The 20,924-nt window shown below is 36.4% G+C and overlaps 1 protein-coding gene across 5 annotated transcripts in view; it reads left to right on the top strand.

The window, feature by feature from the left end:
• FRRS1 (ferric chelate reductase 1) overlaps positions 1 to 20,924 on the top strand; it is a 45,926-nt gene that overhangs the window by 13,396 nt on the left and 11,606 nt on the right. For all 5 annotated transcript variants that reach the window (XM_074319323.1, XM_074319324.1, XM_074319322.1 and 2 more), the window contains exons 6-11: positions 3,582 to 3,764; positions 8,446 to 8,544; positions 10,037 to 10,184; positions 16,763 to 16,876; positions 18,205 to 18,317; positions 19,933 to 20,019. In XM_074319323.1, coding sequence (XP_074175424.1) covers positions 3,582 to 3,764; positions 8,446 to 8,544; positions 10,037 to 10,184; positions 16,763 to 16,876; positions 18,205 to 18,317; positions 19,933 to 20,019 — 744 coding nt within the window. The remainder of the gene's footprint in view (positions 1 to 3,581; positions 3,765 to 8,445; positions 8,545 to 10,036; positions 10,185 to 16,762; positions 16,877 to 18,204; positions 18,318 to 19,932; positions 20,020 to 20,924) is intronic.

Raw genomic sequence — 20,924 nt, 5'->3', positions numbered from 1 at the left:
CGGCATGTTTAAGGCGTGGTTATGACATTGACACGTAGTCTATACCAGCAGTGGATATGTTTCCATTTGAAAATAAATCTGATGGAGCAGCAGCAACTTCCTCCCTCTCTCCCTCTGTCTCCCCCTCCCCCTTACTTCTCTCTCTGTCTCTGTTCTCTCTTTCTCTTTCTTTTCTTTCCATCACCAAATATAAAACATGGAGAGCGAGCTTAAGCTAAATTTAGACAAGATTTGGAACAGAATCTTGAAATGGTAGTATACTTTTAGATCTTATTTCATTAAGGCCAGTGAGTATTGAGGATTTCGATGTGCTGGAATACAGAAACTCTTGCAAGCTCGTCAGGTAAAATTCATGTAGGCCCTCTGATTCAGAAGAATTATGATTAAGAAAACATATCTTGGAAAGGGTAATGCATATTAGAAACATTAGAAAGGTTTTACTGAAGGCAGTTCTGATAAATTTGACTTATTCAGAAGTGAATGTAATGAAAAATATCTTAAAGCAAATTATTACAGCTGAAAGAATAAACTTGTGCCTGAATTCTGAGTTGTCTACTTTCTGTGTGACTTTGGACAAATTATTTAATTCTCAAAGTCTCAGTTTCTTGAACTATAAAATGAGAATAATACCTAACTCTTATCACTATGAGAATTAAGCGGTATAATGAACATAAGGTTTATAACTGCTTTGCACTTAATAGATATTCAATAAATATTATTTCCTTTTTTCTTTTCCTTCCCTTATCTTTTTTATACTCTGCTCTCTTAGAGAAGAGCAAGTAAAACAATTGTACTTCTGTGTAATGTCTCATTTTGTTTTCCTTTTCTTCTACATTTTGCAATTATATTTGATTACGTTATTATAAATGTACTTTTGTTTGCCCATACATTTAGATCTATGATGTGCACTAGTTCGTAATTTACTTAGTCTTAGTATTTATTTATTTAAAAGTTGCTTTAGGGGAGTAAATAGTCAGTGTGAATCTGAGCTTCCCAGTAGGAACCTGTTGACAAGATTGTTATTTTTCCATCTTTTTCACATAAAAGGCATTATTAGCTCTTGTTGGAGTGTTTATTGTATCCCTATGCCAAACTTCTAATCATTAATTGTAGAGAGGTGCATTCAGAGTCATAGGATTATAGTGTTTGTAGAGCTAGAAGAGACCTCAGGTCGATTTTGTTCGGTCCCTGTTATAGAATTGAAGGTAATGGGATCCTGGGAGAATTAAGTTCTTTAGCAGACGTGATGGAGTCAAGGGGAGAGCAGAGACCAAAACTCAAGTGTCCTAGTTCCCAGTGGCTTGTTCTCCACTCTACTATGCTTTCTCTTTATGTTCCTGTGAAATAATATGAAATATGAGATCGGACAATTAAGTTCACGAACTCATCCTAGAAAGAGTGCTACATACCTCATTGCTGAATATCACTATGGTCACCTTTGAAGTACTTCCGTTGGGAAGCTATGCACTGACGCCAGTGCCTAGTCTACCCTTCAAAGCAATTTTGGAACTCTTTTTCTGGAATGGCCATCAGAGCTGTCATCATTATTACCCTTCATGTCCTGAATGTCATCAAAATGTCTTCCTTTCAATATTTCCTTTATCTTTGTGTAAAGAAAGAAGTCACTGGAGGCCAGATCAGGTGAGTAGCGAGGGTGTTCCAATACAGTTATTTGTTTATTGGCTAAAAATTCCCTCACAGACAGTGCCGTGTGAGCTGGTGCATTGTTGTGATGGAAGAGCCATGAAGTGTTGGCTAAAAGTTCAGGTTGTTTTCATCTAACTTTTTCACGCAGCCTTTTCAGCACTTCCAAATAATAAACTTGGTTAAGTGTTTGTCCAGTTGGTACAAATTCATAATGAATAACCCCTCTGATATTAGAAAAAGTTAGCAACATCGTTGCAACAAGTTCCGGAACTTAATTGTCAGACCTCTTTTGTGTGTGTGTGTGTGTGTGTGTGTGTGTGTATGTATGTGTATCCCAGTTCCTGCTAATATTTGGCCTTTGGCCCTAGTTCCTGATACAGAGCTCCTAAAAGCTTTTGATTTTCTGATTGATAGGAGTGTCTGACACAGAGATCCTAAATCTCTCGGAATTTCTTGGGTTATGAACATATTTTGTTCTAATGAGGTGATTCTTGGTGGATTCCTGGATGGGGCTGGTCACCAGAAAGAGCAGTCTATGATTAGAAGTTGAGAACTTTCAGTTCCACACCTCATTCTCCAGAGAGGGAAGAGGTAATGAAAATTGAGTTAAAAATCCATCATGCCTACATGATGAAGACTCCATGAAAATTCCAAAGTATGGGGGTCAGAGAGCTGGGTCACTGAACCCGTGGAGGTGCTAGGAGAGTGGAGTCTGAGAGAGGTCATGGAAGCTCCACACCCCTTCCCACATACCTTACCCCGTGCACCTTTTCCCCATGGACCCCATGCATCTGGCTATTCCGCAGTTGTATCCTTTCATAATAAACTGGTAATTTAGTAAGTAAACTGTTCTCCTCAGTGCTGTGAGTCATTCTAGTATATTATCAAACCCAAGGAGGGTGTTGTAGGAATATCTCATTTATGGCTGATCAGTCAGAAGTACAAATGATAACTTGGGACTTGCGATTGGCATCTGAAGTGGGTGCAGTTTCGTGGGACTGAGCCCTTAACTTGTGGGATCTGACACTAACTTCAGGTAGATACTGTTGGAATGGAATTGAGTTATAGGACACCCAGTTGGTGTCCACAGAGAATTGCAGAATAGCTTAGTGTGAGAAGAACCCCCATACATTTGGTGGCCTGAACTAGAATAGAATAAGAAATGAGAGGTTTTTTTATACAGTTCCTATTACATCTAGGTATGTAAAGTAATGTTTAGTTCTGTTCTGAAATGTAATGTCACGGACCTTTCTAACAGGACGCCTGCTCATTTGCTTTGTCAAATTGTAGAGCTGACATTTTTGGATACTCTTCCTTTTATTTGGCATACCAAAAAGTCCTAAATTAAGTCATTATATATTGTTCTTGTTTCTGCCCACTAAATTGTTATTACTGTTATTTGAAGTGGTGGAATATATTGGAGTAACCCTTTCTTATATTACTTTAATATCAAATTTCAACTAAATTCTGGAAGGAGTCCAGGATATAAATATAAAATCTTGGTAAAGGTTTGTTTGTTTGCTTTTTAAATTTCTACCTCTGAAAACTAGAGAATACCCTTTAGGCAAGAATGTCAATGCGGACTTAAATATGCCCTAAAAAGTTTCTCAAATTTACCGGAAACTTTGCTCCAGAACATAATTAATGTGAAATATTTTGTGTACTAAAGAGACTTTAATACTTGGGCACAATTATAGTTCAACTAATGTGCCTTCCAAATTTTAATTAAAATTAATGAAGTTTAAAAGTTCACAACCTAACTACTGCTCTCATCATTTCTAATTTGTGACATGTTTTTTCTTCCCTTATTTGAATCCTCATTATGAAAAGTTATTCTCGTTAAAACCTGTCCTTCAAGGTAGTGGCTCTTCTGTCATTGGAAATGAACTGCTTGTTTGATAATTAAGACTTTTCTCCCCCTGTCATTTTTCTAGTTCAGTGCTTCAGATTGTGGGAACAAGAAGTTCTGTGTTCGGAGCCCTTTGAACTGTGACCCAGAGAAGGAGCGTGCCTGTGTCTTCCTGTCCTTCACTCGAGATGACCAATCAGTGATGGTTGAAATGAGTGGTCCCAGTAAAGGCTATTTATCCTTTGCGTTTTCTCACGACCGATGGATGGTTTGTACTTCTCATTTATATAAGGGGTAATGAAAGGAGAGTCACTGGAGTGAGCTCTAATCAATGGCAGTTTAGCTGTTTGTTCCAGAATCAAATTATCACACTTAAGGGGGTGGGGGAAATGGGAAGGGAAGGGCAGAGTAACAGAACAGATGCTAAATTAAACACCTTTGAGTGCTTCATGTTTTTAACAGTTGGGCAATTACATACCTCTAAGAATAGACAATCCTAAGGAAAGTTAGGAAAACCGTTTTATTTCCAGTAGATTTGCCACTTTATCTTTCTGTCTATCTCTGTCTATCTTTCTGTAGTAAAGCAGGAAGTGCAGTTTTAAAAAAAGTGCTCTGCATAAAGTCTCATGTTGTTTGTGATGCTTTCCAGCCCCTAAGTTGTTTTCTCAAGTGGCCAACAATGAAAGCATGGGTTGCTACTCTTATTGGCCCCATTTTGGTTGTCATAGGTGCCTTTCCCAAACAGGAAATTAAACCTGGAGTGTCCAGTCACAAATGTATTCTTTACCAGTAGGCACCTTTCTCTGATCTGCAGAAGGCAGGCTTGTGTTAAGCTGATCCTCTTTCTCCCTGGGTAGTGCTGAATGGATGACATGATTCTGTAGGTGGCAGCCTTGTGCTGTGGTGCGGAAGAGCAGAGTGCTGCATAACATCCTGATTTCCCCGGGCCGAGGATGAAGGTATTGTGGCCGGGACCTGTGTCAGTCCTGTCCACACAGAGTTGGCTGTGGGGGGCGGGGATGACCACAAGGAGAAAGCCTCTTACCCTCCACACGAGCACAGGCAAGCAGTCTTTTCTTGAGAGTTTTCTTCCTGTCAGGTTTAAACTTAACATCACTTCTTTCGGGGGTCACATATCAAAAAAAGAAAAAGAACTCTGAGATTCTGTGATAGAAGAACTAATATTTCCCCTAAAAGTGCACTCGGATCACGTTGGTCCTTGTACTCTGGTTGCAAGTATTGCAGGAAGCCAGGTATGACTCTTTTGGTGGGTGGTGACATTGCAATATATGCCTATGACCTACGTGTTTTACTATATTGTTCTAGAATGCACTTGTTACCCTCTTTCATTAAATAAATGACATACTTAAATCCATGAGATATAAACTATGCCATATACTTTAAAAATATCATATAAAAATTATAATTCTTTTCCTTTTAAAGCTGGGAAATTTCATTCTTGTTCAACCGATGTTGCGATTGTTCAAATCATGCTCCTCATTTCCCTTTTGTAATTACCATCAGACCTTGTGGGGACAGAGCCAGGAGAGCAGTTTCCAGGCGCTAGGCCTCTCGTGGAAAGGTGCTGGCTTGGGTAGGAGATGGCCATCAGCTGTGACTAGTTGGTCATCAGCTGTAACCAGTTAGCCATTAGCCGCTGATATAACTGCCGTGGCTAAGCTGGCAAGAATGGATTTCAGTTAGCACGATGGATTGCAGTTAGCAAGTAAGGTTGGTTGGCAGAGAAGCGGACAGCAGGTTGTGGATCGTGTGGCTCCTGCTCCCTGTGTCTCCAACCCAGCCGCCAGCGAGACTATAGTGGTATGACTCCCCTATCTATGTCTCCGTGGGTGTTCCTTTTTGGCCTCATCATATCCTGCATTCTTGTGCGGGGAGCAGGAGCTGAGACCCTGCATGACAGACCTGTAGCATATTCTTTTGGGTATTCTCAGTTCTGCCAAAAGTTAACCAAGTTGGGTGCATAGGTAGGTAATGAGGCTGGGTTGAAAATAAAATGTGACGACTGTAAAGCAATAAGAAAAGATGGTGGTAGTGCTTGTTGTGTGAATGTGTTGGAACTGGCTATGAGAAAGTTCTGAAGCTGAATCCAACAAGGATTAACAATGGTAGCCTTGTTGGAACAAGTGTGTAGTTTCAATAAGGTTCATCTCTAAGGTACAGTATTCATTTAGCTATGTGCTCTAGTCACTTAAAAAGAAGACATTCCAGTCTCTTTTTAGCCAAACTTCATGCAGTAGTATGCTAGCACATTTCCTTTTTCCGGTCATGTGAAGTCTTGTCAGCAAGAGGAAAAGACACTATTGTTTTGAGTGTGGTGATGAGGAGCCTACATGTAGACCAGTTATTTGTGTTCTACGTTGTAGGCATAGATGCCATAACAGCATTTATCTCTAATTCAAGGTGTATTTATCTTACTTAGGTTTCTGGTATAGTACTCATCAAAAATGTTTCTAAAAATGTCTTAATTATGCAGGTGCAGTTGATTTACAGAGCAATTCTATTGAAAGATTAAAATAAACTGTACATCTGTTAGCTTAAATTGGGGGAAGTAAATTATCCTTAAAATATATTTTTAAAGTGGCTATTTCTATTTTTGGTTATTTTAAAATTTTTAGGCTATTTTTATGACATGCAATTTCTTTTCAGTATGTAATATAAATTTAAATACTGAAGAAGATAATATTATAAATACTGATTAAATAACCTAGATTATCTTTTTTCAATTTGGCTTATAGCTTAAATAGCAATTGTTTTGATATCAGACTTCATCATTAAAATTGATGAAAAATATAATTTCTCATCTTTTTGCTAACAGTGACTTGCTAATGTCTGAATTTTAGCTGAATTTCAAAGACTATAGTACATCTTTTCCATCTCAGATACTTTGTTAAATGATATAAAATATATCAAGTACATACACTATATTAGCTTCTGTTCTCTTCCTTCCCCTACCCGGTATCCTCTTGTTCAATAAATAATTTCTCAACACTCAAATTCTGGAATGTTCCCAGTCCTGAACTCTCTTGTTCTCCAGATTGGGGTGTCCAGCTTCTGGCTGGTCTTGTCTAGAAGAGTGAGTGCTCCTGGACGACACAAACCATCATCTATAAAACTGAACTTATCTTACCCCCTGATGTCCTCTGTGTTCCCCATTTCTTGGTGATCAGGAACAGTAATAAAAAAGCAGGAACCACTATTGATTTCTTGCTTCTTTTCAGATACTGTCCCAGGCAACTTACAGAGTATCTCATTGGTTACTGCCACCATCTTTTCTGGTGTTCAGGAAAATTTTGGTTGTGACTTAGATTCCTCCCTTTTATTCACCTCCCAGGTCCTTCTTCCTCCTACCCACCCCTAGCTTTTTGTTTGAAAAGTTTTAAACTTACATGAAATTGCAAAGAATACCACACGAAACACCAATAAGCCTTTCACCTGCATTTCCCACTTTATCCGTCTCTCTCTTTTTCTGTGTGTGTGTTCGTGTATAGATTGACTTAGGAGTATATAAAAGAATTATTATGGCTGATTGAGGATATTAATAGTTATTCTAGAAAACACATATTGTTTAAATCAGAGATCAGCAAACTTTTTCTGTAAATGTCCAGATAGTAACTACTTTAAAGTTTGTGTGCCATATGGTCTTTGTTACAACCACTGAGCTTTTGTTGTAGTGCTAAAGCAGCTATAGACAATCCATAAATAAATAGGTGTGGCTCTGTGCCAATAAAACTGTATGGACACTGAAATTTGAATTTCATGTTTTTACTTGTCGTAAGAAAATATTATTCTTCTCTTAATAAAGAAAGAAACACGTAGATATGTAAACACCATTCTCAGCCTGTGGCTTGTACAAAAACAGGCGTCAAGCTGAATTTGGTCTCTATGCCATGGTTTGTCGATTTCTGGTTTAAATCATAACGACTCCAAATTTCTTATCTTGAATGAGGCTGATTCGGAGTTAAATATAAGATGTGTAACAGTGAATAACTGTTTTGCTAAGGTTATGTACTTGAGAGTTCTTAAAAGTGGAACTTTAAAAAATAAATTTAAAATGTATTAGAATAGAAATTTATTATAACTGGTTAGTCTTGGATCTTGTTTAAGGAGGTTAGTAACTAAAGCACATAAAAGACCTTGTTAGTTTGTAGAGAACGATTTAAGATAGGCAAAACAACCAAAATTATGCACAACAATTTATAATCCAGATTATTCATTTGTATCACCCCTAAAATGGTACCATGTACTTTGAAGATGAAGTCTGCCCTCTGATAGTCACTTACAATAAGATCTAAGTTTTCAGCGTTAAGGAATAGGAGAGACTAAAGAATAAATAAGAATTAGACTGACAAAGAATGTCTCGAGTTCGGTTTGGTCTCAATATGTAATAATAAATTTACAGAGTGTGTACATTAGCAATATTTGGTTACAGTGTCTTCCATCTCAAAAGTTAAACCCTTAAAATCCAATGTAATGTAGTGCCTTCACAGTCATGAAAATTTATAACATAGATACTTATTTACAAATAAATATCCAGAACAATGTTCATGATAAGTTAAGTGAAAAAAGGTAACAACTATATTTTCCCATTTGGGGAGAAAAAAAATAGGTATAAATACAAATAGATTTGGATGAATATATATGAAAGTGTTAATAGTGGTGTTCAATTGATGATGGGTTTCTGGGCATTTAATCATCTTATATTCGGATTTTTTCTCCTTTTACACTGAAATTATATTGCTTTCATATTATAACAATTATTTTTATTAATAAACTGGATAGCCAATTCTCTAAAATTCGTAGTATCACTTAAGATTGCCAGTAAATTATGTTTTAAAAGCATCAAGTCCTATGTGATTTCATTAGGGACTTAAAAAAAAATAAAATGTTGAAACTCCTGTGGACTTTTCTCATTTGCAATTGTTTTTCAGGGTGATGATGACGCTTATGTATGTATTCATGAAGGTCAGACTGTGAACATACAACCTTCCCACTTGACGGGGCGAAGTCACCCTGTGATGGACTCCAGGGTAGGTGTGAGAATTCAGGGGACCTCTAACCTCTCCCTGGCCTGTCCAGCTCTGGCTGTGTGGCTGATAGTGGCATGGCCATGCTGCAAGGTAGCCTCCCGTCTGCAGTTAGCAGCAGGCCTGAGCAGGAGCCTGGCAGCACAGTTCCTCTCACAAGACGCTGGGAAAAACGTCTGCCCTTTATTTTTTTTACCATACGTATTTGGTAAAATTATATATATATATTTAAGGTGTGCAGTATGTTTTGATGTGCACATACATTACTATCATCAAGCTAATTAATATATTCATTTCCTCACATAGTTACCTTCTTTGTGTGTGATGAGAACATATGAGAAATATACTCAGCAAATTTCCAGTACACAATGCTGTATTATTAACTATCGTCATCACGCTGTGCATTAGATCTCTAGACGTATTCATCCTACATACCTGCAACCCTCTATCCTTTGACTAGCAATTCCTCTTGTCTGTACTTTAGAAAGCACAAGACAAGTTTCTTGTTTGAAAAGCTGAATTGTTGCATCTTACAAAAAATATTTTATGGTTTATTAAGATGGTCAAAGCATTGGCCCCTTTTCAAAAGCTGCAGACAGATTTTTAAGAACAGATTTATGTTAGTGATACAAATAATTTTTTTAATTATTAATTTTTTTCAGTTACAGTTAACATGCAGTATTATTTTATATTAGTTTCAGATGTTTTATAATTTATAAAATTTATGTAATTTTTGCAGTGATCCCGATGAGTCCAGTACCCACCTGGCACCATACATTCTTGTTGCAACACTACTGACTATATTCTCTATGCTGTACTTTTCATTCCCTTGACTGTTTTGTAGCTACCAACTTGTATTTCATAATCCCTTCACCACTTTTTGGGAGCTGGGTGACAAAGAATTTCACTTACCTAGTGAGGAAGAGGAGCACATGGTAGAGACTGGTTCAGTGCCTTGGGCAGTTGTCATAAGTGCCCCTTGTTGGCCTCTGTGCCAAAGATGGCCTATTTCTGGTAAAGAGGTGCTTTTTCACAGGGTGGTTGACAAGCAAACGAGCAGTTGCTGTCACCTAATGACATGTCATGTTCTCTGCACAGCTTTCCTATGGGGTTGACTCCCATAGGTGGGATGGGACTTTTCCCCAGTTGCATGTTGCCTTTTGGCCTCTAAGGTTTTAATTGCTAATTGTTTCTTCAGTGTTTTTGATTGTGTGTTAGTGGCCAGACATAGTTAGTACATCTGCCAAAGTTTCTAACCTGGGTAGAGGAATTGTGAGGTTTTGACTCCGAGTAAAAATATTTTTGCCAAGTGGAATAAAGACAAATAAACTGGGAGAAAATGTTTCTTTGTACTCTTTTCAAAGAGGAAGTGGAAAAACAATGACACTGCAGACAAAACACGCACAGGGGATCTTAGAAAAAGGAAATTGAGCAGGTCAGGATTTTGATCACATCTTTGGAACGTGCTGAGAAGACCGATTGTATGTGTTTGTAGGACACTCTTGAGGATATGGCATGGAGATTGGAGGATGGTGTTATGCAGTGTTCTTTCAGAAGAAACATTACCCTTCCTGGGGTTAAGAATAGATTTGATCTAAACACAAGCTACTACATATTTCTAGCAGATGGTGCAGCTGATGATGGTAAGTACTGTATATTGATAAAAACTATCTTTTCAAGTTTTTTTCCTCTCCTTCCTGTTTCCCCTCTTTATTTGGAGAGACTATTGTAATTGCTCCCTTTTTTTTTTTTTTTTAAAGATTTTATTGGGGAAGGGGAACAGAACTTTATTGGGGAATAGTGTGTACTTCCAGGTCTTTTTTCCAAGTCAGATTGTTGTCCTTTCAATCTTAGTTGTGGAGGGTGCCGTTCAGCTTCAAGTTGTTGTCCTTTCAGTCCTAGTTGTGGAGGGCGCAGCTCAGCTCCAGGTCCAGTTGCCGTTTCTAGTTGCAGGGGGCACAGCCCACCATCCCTTGCGGGAGTCGAACTGCAACCTGGTGGTTGAGAGGACCGACTCCAACCAACTGAGCCATCTGGGAGTTCAGCGGCAGCTCACCTCAAGGTGCAGCGTTCAATCTTAGTTGCAGGGGGCGGAGCCCACCATCTCTTGCGGGACTTGTGGAGTTGAACTGGCAACCTTGTGGTTGAGAGCCCACTGGCCCATGGGAATCGAACCGGCAGCCTTCGGAGTTAGGAGCATGGAGCTCTAACCGCCTGAACCACCGGGCCAGCCCTAATTGCTCCATTTTAAGATATACACGTGTGGGTAAAGAGTTATCAAAATCCATTTCCATTTTTTTGCCTGACATTGACCTTGATTGACCTTCTATCTTTGTTTCCCTGGAAACTAGATGAAGGTAGTATCAAAAGGTTTTGAATGAAGCAAGATAAAATATCTACTTAGTGAAAATTTAGGCACATTCATAGATTTAGTTATAGGTGATATGTGTAGTTGTCTTAGCCAAATTATGTATTCTTACTTGTACCAGCAACAGCAAATGTTGCTTGAAAAAATCATTTCTTGGTTAAGTGATAATAATGAATAAATATTATTTAGTACTTAATGAGTGCCAGTTACTGACTAAGTACCATAGTTAGGTCTTTCATTTTTATCTTCATAAAAACGACACTAGGTATGTACTATTATCATCCTTATTTTATCTGGGAGGAAACTTAGAGAGGTTAAGTAATTTGCCCAGAGAAGTAAATGGTAGAGTTGGAATTTGAACCCAAACTCTTTGATCTCAGAGCCTAATAAGTGTTTGGAACATGGAAAATATAGGAAGTGAATTTTTAATGAGGAAAAGGTCAAATATTTGTGTTTTTAAACAGATACCACTAAAGTGCAGATAATTATGTTATTGTTATTATTACTTAGCAGTATACATTACATGTATCTCATTTATTTTTCACAGAGTCTTTATAAATGGATTTTATATTGCCCATTTTAGAGATAAGGAAGCCTGACCCTAGAAAGGCTAAATAACTTGTTCAAAGTCAAACAAGTAGCAGAGTCAGGAAATAACCGGTCTGTTCCAATTACAAACGGTGTGCCCTTTCTATTAATACCATACCAAACTTCTTCCTTTGGTGCCCAGCGTGTATTATAGGTGCTCCAAAAATGATACTGACTCAGATTGATTTCTTAAATTGCCAGGGGATGTAACAATTTGCATTTATACTTTTAAAAATGTTATACTTTAAAAGAAAAGCAATTTCATTTAAACGGATGAATTCTGTTGTATAATAAAGTGTGTGTGTGTGTGTGCGTGTGTGTGTGTTGTATGGCAATGCCCCAGATTTCATCTTAGGTTGGCATTGTAGAAATTGGAACATTTTCTGATAGAAAGGTTTTAAGTAATAATTCTAACATTCCTTCAGTAAAACCTAGTTCATGGATAATACATATGAAGAATAGAGCATTTCTAATGTCTCTATCCTGCTGGAATTGCTGTGCTGATGGCATGGTAGGTAGGGAGAATCTCCCTATCTTGTCTTTTGTGGTATTTCTCAAAGTGTGGGCTCAAACAGCCTGCTTCAGAACCACCTGGAGTGACTGTCAAAATGCTCATCCCTGACCTGCATCTCAGACCCACTGAATCTCTGTTGTTTGTACTTGGAGTCTGCATTTGTAACAAGAACCCCAGGTAATTATACTGTGGTTTGATATCTTGCTGCTCTAGGACAGGGTTCTCCCAACTAAGATGTACACATTGTAGGGCAGTCCAGAGGATAGAGGAAACACTGCTAGAACTTTGTATTCTGATTTGTTTTATCTTGTTAAAAATTTCTATTTTAATATATTTTACAATGTTCATAATGGATTACAAGCATAGTACATGAATATGTTTTTTAATAAAATATATATCAGGGCACAGACTCATTTTTTAAAACTGGTGGAGTGCAAAGCAAAACCAAACCAAACCTCAAAAAATCTCGACATTGATGTTTCAGGAAATTCACTCTCCAGCTTTTTTGGATTGGGGAGCAAAGTACAATAACTGCATAAATCATTGCTTCTTCTGTTACATATTATGTTATATATATACATATATATATGTATGTGTGGACCATTTGTATGTTACATTCTGCTTAAACGCACTGAAACGTTGTGAGGGTGAAACCATTTTTCATTGCAAGCATATGATTTCTGTAACCCATATAAATGTAAAATGTACCCAATTTCAGTAAAATCCATTTAAAACCTTATTTCTTTTTTTTTAAAATTAAAGTTTATTGGGTTGACAATTGCTAGTAAAGTTACATAGATTTCAGGTGTACAGTTCTGTATTATATCATCTATAAATTCCATTGTGTGTTCACTGAAACTTTATTTCTAACTGCTGTTTTCCCCCCAGAATGCTGACATTGTCCTACAATGAAATAAGCAGTCATGTGAAGTGCTGAGTGTTTGAACAGAAAGATAGAACTCATTTGGGTGAATAAGTAATTTACAATTAGGAAATCTACCAATTTAAATAATTGACAAAGTTGAGACCCTATTATTATATGACCTGTTATTTTAACAATTTAGGAATACCATAGGTCACATAATACTAAACACTCAACTTTTATTAGAGAGAACTTTAAAATTATAATGGAGTCATACAAGGGAATTCCAGAATTATAATGGACTTCTACTTTGATGAAAGTTAAGTTCATGCTTAGTCCATGCTCTGTAAGTGAATCAAAGTTTAATAACATTTTCTTCCAAATTGACTCAGGCTGTTGGGAATGTAGTCTGATTTTTCTTTCATCACTGCTACTCTACTAATGCAGTATTTTTTTTTGATTATTCGGTGCCTTTCTTGTCATTTTCAATAGTTTTCTTTATCCTTTTCTTTTTGATATTTTTATAGCTGCTGATAGTGTCTCTTCTTCACACTCTGTTCTCTAGATATTTGTTACATGAAACTCTTCTCATTTTCTGCTTTATTTCTGATCTTCTCTGTTATATAACAAGCCATATATAATATTTGCCAATTGAATAACCAGGTGTCCTAACACCATTTTTTGAATAGTTCATTTTATCTCCACTACTTCAAAAGGCTCTTTATCATATACTAAAAAAAGCCTCTTTATCATTTACTATCAGTACATTAAACAACTTCTAGTTTATACTTTCATTGATCAATTTGCCTGCGTTGGTTAAAATTACTATAGCATTATCATGGGTTATGAATTTTGATAGAACATGATTCTTGTCCCAGTGTTCTTTTTCCTGAATTCTTGCCTCTTAGTTGTATATCTGTTCTTCTAGATTAACTTTAGACATAATTTGTCAAATTTCATTAAAAATCCTATTGGAGTTATGATTGGAATTGCAATGAAATTTTAGATTAATTTGGAGCATAACTGACATCTTTGCAATCATGAGTCTTCCTATCCAAGACTAAATTAGGGTATTCCATTTATTCAGATCCTGGGATTTTCTTCATATCTTATATAGGGCTAATATATTTTTTGTTACTTTGTTCATAGGTATTTTATAGATTTCTAAAACAAAATTGTGAATGGGATTATTTTTCTTAAGTTTTCTAAACTTGATGGTGTATAGGTAATTTATTGATTTTTGAATGTTTACCTTGAATATAGCGACCTAGTTTTCCAATTAATTATCTTGGATTTTCTAGATAAACATCATATCTTGTGCAAATAATGACAGGGTTAATAGCTCTTATTTTCTTCCTTGTCTTGAGGTATTGTTTACTTCTCCTAGAAAAATGTGGAACAGCAGTGCTGATATGGCAAACATACTTGTCTTGTTCCTGATTTTGATGCGAATGCTCCTTCTTAGTCAGTATTGTGTCATGTTTGCTGTATTTTTCTGGTGGATATTTTTTATCGTGTTTAGGATATGTTCTTCTATTCCTAACTTCACAAACAGTCCATGTGATGAATATGTGCTGGATTTCATCTAATGTCTTTCAGGAAGATGTTGAAAAGGTATTTTATCATTACTTTCATAGATTTTTGAATGGTGAACAATGCTCACCTGGGATAAACCTTGGTTGGTCAGATTTTATTTAATACACAGTTGATTTGATTCACTAATATTTTATTTAAGCTTTTTGCATTTATATTTATAAATGATTTTGATCTATGGTGTGGGATTGTGTGTTTGGTGTATGTATCATGCCTGCCTAGTTATGGCTTCAGTGTTACACTAATCTTATAGAATAAACTCTAGAAGAGTTTAAATAAATAAAAACTTTAAGTTAAAATAAAAAAAATGGCATAGTAGAACTCAACTGTATAACCACATAGTCTGAGCCTTTAGGGATGGAAATATTTGACTAATTAAAAAAAAATTCTTCTATTGTTATTACTCTCCAGAGTTACTGCTACTTCTTTGATCACTTTTTGTAATTCTAGATTTTCCCAGAAATTTATTTACTTCATTTAGATTTGGAAATATTTTTAATGGACTTAAAATTGTATATAGCATTTATGTATACGTTTTTTTTATGCGGGACTCCAGGAATTGAACTGGCAACCTTGTGGTTGAGAGCCCGTGCTCCAACCAACTGAGCCATCTGGGAGGCAGCTCAGCTCAAGGTGCCGTGTTCAATCTTAGTTGCAGGGGGCGGAGCCCACCATCCCTTGCAGGACTGGAGGAGTTGAACTGGCAACCTTGTGGTTGAGAGCCCACTGGCCCATGTGGGAATCGAACCAGCAGCCTTCAGAGTTAGGAGCATGGAGGTGTAACCGCCTGAGCCACTGGGCCAGGCCGGCCCCCATTTATATATACTTTTAAAGAATATCTTCTGTATCAGCAGCTGTGTCACCCTTTTCATGTCTAATATTGTTTGTGATATAATTTTTCATCTTGTGCTTAGACTTGCCCAAAACTCAATCGATTTCATTGGCTTTTTACAGGCTTGTTTTTTCTGATTTTTAGACTTACTAGTTTGTTAATTTCTAGTTTTATTTTTAATCAGTCTTCCTTTCTGGTTTCCTAAGTTATATTTTGTTGGTTTAAATGCATCTTGAATTGAATGATTACTTCAGTGCTTTACATATATTTTTTTTAAGGAAATGCTTTTAAGATGATAAAAACTTCTGAATAGAACCTTGATTGCATCACATGAGTTTTGATGTTAAGTGTCTTTATTGTTATTCATTTTTAAGATTTATTTTAGTTTTGATTTCTTATTTAACCCAAGGGTTACTTAGAAGAGTGGTGTTATAAATATCTAGGTGGACCATTATTTTCTAGCTTTTTGTTGTTAATTTTTAATTTTGTTGCGTTTTGGATAGAAAATATAACTTGCATTCTGAAAAATTATTTCTTTTTGGAAATTACTGAGATGTAGTCTGTGGTCTAATACTTATTTTTGTTTGGGATAAAGATTCATATGTACTCGTATCTGTTATACCAAATTTCTCAATTATTTTTATTCCTTTTGACATGTATTCTAATAATAATGTGTTCCATAATTTGTTTACATATCCAAATGATGGATATTTAGCTTGTTTAAATTTCTTTCTTTGTCATCACACAAAAAGCTTCTGTCAACATTCTTGTACATATATCTTTGGGTAAAAGTGACTATGTCTGTAGGGTAGATTTCCAGAATGAACACATACACATACTCACATATACAAACTAATTAGAATAATTCTACATATTTACAGATTTAAATTTGTATGTAAAAATAATAATATAATAATACATTCTCAATTTATTTACATCACTGTTCTTTGGGATTTTGGTTTCTTAGTCAAACCCAGTCCAAATTGACCATATACCAAATTATACAGCATCAAAATATTTCTGTTTGTCTTTTACCCACCCCCTTCACCCAAGCCCAATTTCTGTTAGTTTAATCTAGGATTCTAGATTTTTTTTCACATGTATTCTCTTTCAAGAATTATATTTGACATTTTTAATGATTTGTGATCATATTAACAGTAATTATTTTGACTTGACATTGTTTAACTTATCTCGCATACTACCATTTATTTTTAACCATAACTTCTCCATTTCTAGTCTTCATTTTGATTCATCTCTTGGTTTGCTAAATTATTTAATATTTTCCAAGAAGTTCACATGCCTCTGCATAGATATTTATGTTGCTTTTACATAAGAACAGCACCTGTGTTGATATTTATTAATTTTTTATTACCTTAAGAAATTTTGTTTCCATGCCATACCATTGTCTTTCCATTCATTCTCTCCTGAGGAAGTAATTCTTCATTATTTTTTTAAAAAACTCAGGTCGAATTTATAAGCATTCCCAGCAACCTTTGATTACATATGAAAAGCATGATGTGACAGACTATCCAAAGAACATAGGAGGATCCCGTTCTTTACTCCTCCTGAAGGCTCATGGTAAGTTACATGTGAAGTAGTATTACTGCTTTGTGGAATAACCTTACCTGAGGACTCAGTGCTGGCTGGAGAAATGGTGGTGAACATAATTTAGCAAATGTTCATAAATCTTCTTTGTTGAAACATTAACACTTGCAGGTAGCAGTATTTATGTTAATGATTGTTGATTTTTATTAAAAATGGAGACTAGAGATAATTCAGTGGTTTTTAACCATGGCTGTACGTTAAAATCACCAGGTGAGCTTTGAAGATATCTATAGTTTTAAAAAGTGCCCTCATTGTTTCTTAACTGTAGCCAGGCTTGACTATCACTGGGTTAATTAATTTAACTTTTATGAGACCTTAATTATGCTATTTATTAAAACAAACACTAATAAAAGACTAGTCTGTGATTTTCATTGTTTATCAGTAGTTGGGCTTCAAAGGTACCGTTTGTTGTCGAAGAACTGATCAAGGTACAAGTATTTGTTGGTATACCAAGTACTCAGTGCTATACTTACTATCATATACTATACTTAAAATAATGAAAGAAACCAAGTTGGAAGAGCTGTAGCCTAAAAAGAAGGCTCTAACCTGCTTTGGTTCTACAGATGAAGTTGATTCCATTTGAAATGTAGCCCAGCTTATTGTTGAAGAGGTGGGATTTAAAAGTAGAGGAATAATGTCATGTATGCAATACAATTTAAAATATTAGTATTTTTGGCAACTTTCCTTATTTGGTATATTTTCTTTATATAGTATTATCCATTCTAGTAGTTTCAATAAATGTTATCATAGTTAAACTTGAAAATAACTTTATTGCTGCTAGTTTGTTTACTAGTAGCTCCACTTTGAAAGTAATTGGATTCAGAAATAATGTACTTATTTGTTTTTTATTGTTTTTTGGAGTGAGATGTGAGACAATTCTGAGAACTGCAGGCTGCATTAGTACAATGGTTAAGAGCATAGTTGCTCAAGCCGTATTGGGTTCGAATTCGGACTTTGTAACCTTGGCCGAGTTACTAAACTTCTCTATGCCTTAGTTTCCCCTCCAGCTAAACTGGAATAATGACTGTAACCATTTCATAGGATTGCTGTAAAGATCAATTAGATTAATACATATAAAACACTTAGAGACAGTGCTTGGCACACAGTAGGAGCTTTGAAAGTGTTAGCTGTTAGACGTAATAGTGGTGGTGGTAAAAGCTGTGATATGTAGGGTGTTTTTAGGCTATGCTTATATCAGTTGAATGTATTTTACTTGTTTATATTTCCTAGCATTGGGCTTGGTCATTTTAAAACAGCTTAATTAGTTTGTGGTAACATCCATTGTATTTTCTTACTGGTAGGTGCCTTAATGTTTGTGGCATGGATGACTACTGTTAGCATAGGTGTAATCATTGCCCGATTCTTCAAACCTGTTTGGTCAAAGTCTCTCTTTGGTGAATCAGCTTGGTTTCAGGTAGGTGGGAGAAAACGTTTAATGCAATTTCCATATTATTTGAGCACTTCAACATGGAAACATATAAAGCATGTGGGTTTCTTTCCCTTTTTTTGTGGTTATAGTCGTAATTTTGGAATCCTAATAATTTCTTCTTTTTGCCCTTTGGCTTCCTAACCAATTGAGAACAGGCACAAGTACTTGATGGAGATCAAAATAGACACAGCTTTATGAAAAATCAGGATGAACTGAAAAATGTGCCAGGACCATGTGCATCCCGTTGTAACATACACTTTGGGACCCAAATAATCCTGACTTACATGTCTAGTTACGGAAGGAGAGCCTGGAAGAGCATTCACCCACTGCACTGAATATAGGCCTAGGAAGGCAGGAGAGCAGAAGAAAGAGAGTGGGTAGTTACTGCATTTCTAAGCATGGATCTGTCCGCTGGTTGGTGGACGGGCCAATAAATGTCAGACTATCCCTAGCTCACCAATCAAGATCACCTATCTCCTATGTGGGTGGGAAGAGAAACTAGAAGTATTTCTTCTCATGGTGCTCCTTTGCATGTGACGAGCACCATGAAGAGGCAGTATCTTAATAGAAACATGAACAAGAATTAAGAAGTACCCCTCAAAACAGAGCAAAACAAACCTTATCTTTCATGTGTCATGGAGAAACTTGCACATATGGTGGAAGGTCAGTAAATAAGTGTTGAGATACAATGTGCATGTCTGCTTGTAGAAAAAAAAATACTGCTTATTGGAACAGCTTTTGACTTTATAAGAGGGTATTCTTAAAACTTCATGTTCATATAAATTTGTAGCTTTTAAGATTGACCCTAGCTAACCTCTTCTCACTATTGGCTGGCAGGTCAGTCTGCTTTATTTGTTCTCACTACTGCTACCTGCCTTGCTATTGTCTGTCTTGATTCTGCACCCCCTACTCCCATTTGCTCCTGTGGTTATTCCCAACTGGAAAATTCTTTATGTCCTCTCTCTACCAATTAAAATCCTCCACTGCCTTTAAAACTATGATGTCTATATGTCACACACACACACACACACACACACACACACACACACACACACAGTGAGTTTATATCCTACTTTCCCTGGTATAAGCTTGGTTTACATGAGTTTTTCTGGCATAATCAATTAACAGTGCCCATTTTCACTCTCAATGTTCTGATTTGGACAATGAGTTATACATTTCATGTGTTTCTCTTATCTACTTAGTTATACCCCAAGCTCCTCAGGTGACAGTATTTTCTGTTTCCTTGCTGTCTCCTTGTATGTGGTATAGCTGTGTGCTTGGTGGTAGAACTCAAAAAATATCTTTGGAAGGAAGTGATGGACTTGGCAAGTAAGTGTGCTCTTTGTGTGAAATACCCAGTCCTGCCTCTCTGTGCCGGTGAAGTCTTGGCAACTGCTTTTGAATGATGAGGATGGCAACTTAGGTGTTTCTTTAAAGCTCAGTGATACACTAAGATTGTTTTCAACTGAACACAAACTGTGATTAGATGTCAATTGAATGCATGCCATCAGAGAATCTAGTGATCTTTCCCCATTGTAACACCAACTCCTCTTGCTTCCGTAGTTAACTCTCTTCTCACTTTGTCATTTCACCCTTGCAGGTGCATCGAATGCTCATGTTAACTACTTCTGTCCTCACCTGCCTTGCGTTCATTCTGCCTTTCATTTACAGAGGAGGCTGGAGTTGGGTAAGTATATCTTCAACATGATTTTTTGTATAAATTAATTTGATGTCAAAGGAGATTGCTGTTTTATTCTCAAATGATGGTTAAAAAGATATTTCTGCATGTATCCCTCTTTTTTTTTTTTAATCATCTGATGAGTTTTTACATGATTGGGGGACAGGGATGGAGTGAGCGTGTCAGTGCAGATTACTTGGTATTGCAATGTGTTTTTAGGCTGCTTCAAATGTTATGTATATTCTATGTAGCTTAGTGAGTTTTCTCAATATAGAGTGCTGAAAATTCAAGGAACATGAACATTATAGGTGGTTTTCTCTAACTAATACTATGATTACCACAAGCTAACATTAGTTGCCTTCCTATGTGACCAGCTGTGCTAATTGATTTACATGTGTTTTCAAACTTGAACCTCAAAGGATTATTAATAATAATCCCATGTCACAAAGGAAGAAACTGAGGCTTATTCTCAAGTGTTTATCTCCAACTTGGACCTCACCCCGGGCTTGAGACTCACACATTCAGCTGTCTACTCAGGACCCCAACTTGCCTGTCTTAGATATCTCAAAATTAACATGTCCAAAATGGAATTCTGCCCTTTTTCTCAGTCTTGCTTCACCTGCTGCTAACCCCATATTAGCTGTTGGCAGTTCCCTTCTTAGGCTAAAACCTTGGAATAATGCTTAACTCTGCTCTCTTGCACACCACGTGTCAGATCCATCAGGAAGTCCCATTGACTCTACATTTAAAATAAAATACTTCTTACCATCACTGATAGTACTGTGTGGGTTTGAGCCACCGCCATTTTGCCTGGACCATTGTAGTAGGCACCTAATTTGTCTCTCCACCTCAACTCTGGCCCATGTATAATCTGTTTTCAACCAGGAAGGCAGAGTGATTTAAAAAAAAATGTA

Source organism: Rhinolophus sinicus, linkage group LG14 (genome assembly GCF_036562045.2).
Source record: "Rhinolophus sinicus isolate RSC01 linkage group LG14, ASM3656204v1, whole genome shotgun sequence".
NCBI lineage: Eukaryota > Metazoa > Chordata > Mammalia > Chiroptera > Rhinolophidae > Rhinolophus > Rhinolophus sinicus.
This window is presented reverse-complemented; position numbering and strand designations above follow the sequence as displayed.